At 33.2% G+C, this 5138-nt stretch overlaps 1 protein-coding gene across 1 annotated transcript; it reads left to right on the top strand.

Annotated features, from left to right (window-relative positions):
• Positions 1-216: 216 nt before the first annotated feature.
• LOC149543479 (uncharacterized) lies at positions 217-1553 on the top strand. Its single transcript, XM_089798283.1, has one exon. The coding sequence runs from the start codon at positions 538-540 to the stop codon at positions 1081-1083; it is 546 nt and encodes a 181-aa protein (XP_089654409.1). The 5' UTR covers positions 217-537; the 3' UTR covers positions 1084-1553.
• Positions 1554-5138: the final 3585 nt, after the last annotated feature.

Here is a 5138-nt window from a genome sequence, read left to right as displayed (position 1 = left end):
ATATTTCCTAGACTTTACCTTTTATTTTTCCTTAAAACACATAATTAACTATTTAAAGAAATGTCAACCAATTTAAAATATTTCCTAGACTTGACCTTTTAGTTTCCCTTAAAACACATAATTAATTAACTATCTAAAGAAATGTGAGCGAAATGTTTCCTAGAAGACTTGGCCTTTTAATTCTCCAACACATAGAAATTACTATTTTGTAGTGTAGGAGTGCAGTCTTGTTGAGTCACATGTCAAGCAAATACAAATAAGAAGAGCCTGTCCAACAGCTGTGATGACGACAAAAAAAAGTGTAAATTAGCATCCAATGAAAAAAAATGATTGAGTGGAGAATTGTTTGGAACCTACTCAATAAACCAGCCTGTGCGTTGCTGTTGCACCGACATATATGCTCTCTTCTTCTCTCCCGCACTTCCTATATTTCTCAAAACACCCTAAATCTTCTCATTGACTGCATTGTACTCTGCAGGCCATCCGGAATAAAGTTGTGAATCTGACTGGAAGTTCAGTGAAATCCTTGGTGCATTCATGGCGAGGGCAATGAATGCTCTTTGTGAAATCCTTCCTGCCAAGAGAATGTGGAGCTTGGGAGGAGAAAAGCAGTGGAATCTGCCCATTAGTGCTCAAGATCAGACCGCTTCATCACAGGGGAGCTTGAGGAAGAGGATTTCATCATTCAGCAAGAGTTACAGCGCCAGATCTGATGGAAATTCTCTCAGATCTGGCGGGAATTCTTCATGGCCGTTTCAGAGGAGCCAGAGCATGCCTTTAACGGGATCAGATTCGGCGTCGCTGAAGAAATGGGTGGAGTGGGGTTGGGGATGGATCACTAGGAAGAAGAACATCCTCTGCCGAAAGATTTCGATCTGTGATGAAGAAGATCTTATGTTGGGAGATCGTAGATCTTGTTTGAATCAGGCGTTTTGTAAGATTAGGGCACATTTCAGGAAGTTTGTACACAGAGGACCTGTCAGACATGAGGGTTTTACTTACGATTCTTTCAATTATGCTCAGAATTTTGATGATGGACAGCTTCACGGACAAGATCCTGTCAATGGCAAGCGCTATTCTTAGGTTTTCGATCTGGCCTTTTTTGGTGCAAGGGTTTATTACATAGGGATTGATTGCTTTTGTTACATAGGTCGAAGCCCCAGATCGCGAATTCCATGAACTGATGGAGAACCAGGTGATTTGCTGCTGTTAATGCATTCTGTTATGGACATGGTAATGATTTCGGTATAGTATATTGGGTATTATTTGATTTCCATCCTTGGAAAGACGAAACAAGAAATAAATTGTACTTGGTACTTGTATTAATCTGTGTCCAGAGATGGATCACTTGTTACATGAATTCTTTAGTAATCTGTTTATTCAATTTACCCTTTTTTCCTTCTTCGTTCAAGGATTTCATGTCAATTTGTCAATCGATTTCAGATCTTGATCAGTAATTCTCAGATCTGGCGTCTCTGCAAGTAGCATTATGTGTAGAGCTTCCAGTTGCAATGGACATTAATGGATAATTGGCGAGGATATATATTTAGTTCTTCAGACGTCATTAAAATCCTTCTTTCATATTTAAAGATTGCTGTAACTTTTAAATGTGCGTTGTCTATATATCAATGACATGTTAATGGCAAATCTATTGTCTTGTAATTTGATGACGGTTTATTTCTTTGTTTTCTGGTTTTGACTATTTTGAATGAAATAGAGGTCACTAAATTGAACTCATGAATTATTCAGATAAACTAATCTCAAATCTTGTATAAGAAAGATGATATTTATTTTCGTACATTATTCATATGAACAGTTGTTCATAAAATACAAATCTATAAATTAACTTAAAAAAATTACACATACATTTATCATGCATGATTTTTTTTACAAGTTGACCTTATTCTTTTTGTTTGTACATAATTGCATTTTGGCACACGACTGCGTAGGATGTAAGCTTAATTGCATTTTTTAGGGTCAAAAGTTTTAAATTTTGAGCTTTATTAATCGGCTTTCTTTTGTTCGATATTTCTGACAGAATGAATGTACCCATTTTTTAATGTTTACAAGAAAGGGGTTTTACAAAGCTTCTATAGGGATTATTTGCACGAAACGTACTAGGAGTTTTCTCTGAAGCTGTTTGAGGAATTGTGTTTTAAATGAAATAAATGTGTCATTAGTTAAAATTTTGTTATACCATTAAAAAAATTTCAGACTTTGGTCTGTTTGGCTGGGGAATAGAAATATGGGGTATGAATAGTTATTCAGGAATAGAAAATGGGATACATATTCCTATTCTTCTTTGGTTCAGTCAGAATTTGATAGGGAATTTACGCACACAAAAATTTATGTTTTTAAAACTAAATAAAATTGAAATAGGAATACCTATTCTAATTCCATTTATTTAGGTGGAATAGCAAATGCCCATTTTTGTGTCAAAAATGAAGTATGTATTCCTATTCGCTATTCCGATTTGGTGCACCCAAACAGAAAACTTACATATGCCTATTTCACTCATATTCCTACCGCACTATAAATTTAAAATTTAAACTCTAAAGCCAAGTTAAAACTCCAAAGCCAAGTCAAGAAGTCTAGAAAGGAAAAAAGGAAATTTGGTCATTACCCATTTTAGGGAGGTTTAAGAAAACTAAGAAAATTGGTTATTAGCAATTTTAAGGACGTGGGGATTGGGGTCCAATATAATCTTCTTTAGTTTGATTATTTTTGCTTAAGAGTCCCAAAGGACATTATGTAATTTTGAGAATGTTACACCTGAAATATGCAGGAAGAGGCTTCCTTGAACTGAGAAGATATTTTTAATTAAATGTTATTAACTTATAATAATTAAAATAAAATTATTTTAAAATGTTTCGAGAAGAAACTTTGGATGGGTATTGTGGAGCACCGTAGAATACATATGAAAAGTCAGACGTCAATATCATATAATCCATGGGACCTTTTTTAAATGCTTTTGTGCGAATTTATAAGTTTATGTTTCCCTTTCAACCATAGGCGGCAGTTAACTAATATGTTGGCATGTAAAGCTGTCTTATTATAAAAGAGAGAATGAGACAGCAACGAACTGAGAAAAACAGTGAAGACAGTTGTAAAATGAAGCCAGAACACAGATCACAGAAGATCATAGTTAACAATACCTTTTATTTGTATTAATGACTTTTTTTTAAGTACTTCTTGTTATTTATTTTTTGTTTAGATGTGTAAGATTTAAAGTTTTTTTTCTACATTCTATTCAGATTAGTCATCAAAATTCAAAATATTTTAATTAATTAATTGATTCTTTCAGATTAATTAATTGACATTCTATAATAAATGGTAATTGATACTTTTGGACGCTAGGTTTTCTAGAGTATATCTGTGTCACATTTTTGTGGGTATGGTGTTTATTTTCTTGCATGTGGATTCTAAATGCTTATTTGTTTAAGATCTATTATGGACTATGTTGAAAAGGTGATTTTTTTGTTGCAAGTTTCTTTACAAGTGTAACCCTAGGTTAGATCCATGAAAATGCATGAAAGAGTGAAAAGGCAAGATATATGGGTTTTGTATATTTTTTGTTGCAGATTTGAGGGTTTTAGATTTATTGTTATGATGGGTTGACATATTTTGGCCATGTGAGATTATTGGTCAAAAGGGTTTTTTAGATATTTCATTTAAATGAGATCATTAGAGAGGAGCTTACAAAAATGACCTCCTGGACAAAAATAGACCCCACCATTAGATCTTGGTTGACCTTTCTATAAATTTTGATATAGAATTTGCCCTAATTTGGCTATGTTGAGAGAAAAATTAATTGTTAGTCGTAACGATCATCAAAGTTAATCCCCATTGAAATTTTTCGTCATTGAAAAAAGAATCACTTTGAAAGTGGTTTATATAAGTGAAAAGGTCTTGTTCAAACGACCATAACTTTCACTCAAGATGTCAGATTTTAAACGTCTTATAGTCATTAGAAAGAAGATTCAGAGAGTTAGACAATGGTATAGGATTGATTCTGTGATTTTGACATTTGTCATATTTTATGAGCCCGGAAGTTAGGTGATTTTTATTGTTAATATTTGAGCATAACTTGGGCATTTGATGAACTTAAATAGTCAATGGAATGCTCTTGGAGAGCTGTACACATTGGTTTAGATTTTCATTTGGTTTGGCATGGTTTATTAGGTGACATATTGACTTGAATAATTTATAATTTATATTGACTATGCTAACGTTGTGATTTTTTGACATGTTATATTTTAGAGAGTTGGAGTTTGATGTCATTGTTTACTCAAGATATATTTTAGATTGGTCTCATGATTATATGTTTATTGTTGGCTATTTTTCCCCCATTTAGCCCATCATAGATAACCGATCTGAGAAATTTTCAATGGGCTAAAATTGTTCATTGCGGGTTAACAGGTAGTGTGCACAATTTACTATTTTGTAGGGTTCACTTTTCCCCTCTGCAAAATGGTGAAAACATTCAAGATTTTGCCACTTGTTTCCTTTATGTTCAACCAAAATGTGTTTTGGGCCCTTCCTAGTGCCACATTTATCATGTTTTATGTTATACGTCTTTTTTATGATCAATGACCTAGGTTTTTTTTTTTTTTTTTTTGCAATGACTTACTAGAGGTGCTTGCAAAATGGTGATAGTTAATATGTCAACTTTACATGTGTACACATGTAGGTTTGCACTTTGTTCTATCCCATCCCGATAGTTTTTTTGACAACTATGTGATTTGATTATTTGCAGCCATGACACATTTTTTGAGCAAGATATTAAATGCAAATCAATTTTTTTGGTTCTGATGTCATGATGCCAGTATACACCATGCCTATTTATTGACTTGCATAGATGATATCTATCATATTTATCCTTCCATCTGTTGGGTGTATTCATTTGGCTCTTTGCTGCTAGTTTTGATAATCAAGTTGCTTCAAAGGTCAAATTTTATTTTGATATTTATTTATTTCTCTTCTATGTAACCTTTAACTCCACTGTGGTTGGGCTTGAACTTCAATCTATGTATTTTAGTTATGCCTGAATTATTTAAAAGGAAGTTCTTTATAAATATTTTGGGTTCTTCTCTAGTTCATTACATCAGCATTGTGCTCTATAATTGTAACTTCCTTTG

The sequence above is a fragment of the Cupressus sempervirens genome, chromosome 8, assembly GCF_028749045.1.
Source record: "Cupressus sempervirens isolate cs-2001-9-10 chromosome 8, ASM2874904v1, whole genome shotgun sequence".
NCBI lineage: Eukaryota > Viridiplantae > Streptophyta > Pinopsida > Cupressales > Cupressaceae > Cupressus > Cupressus sempervirens.
This window is presented reverse-complemented; position numbering and strand designations above follow the sequence as displayed.

Coding starts and splice junctions, on each gene's coding strand:
- LOC149543479 (XM_089798283.1), top strand. CDS start 538: ATGGCGAGGGCAATGAATGCTCTTTGTGAAATCCTTCCTGCCAAGAGA.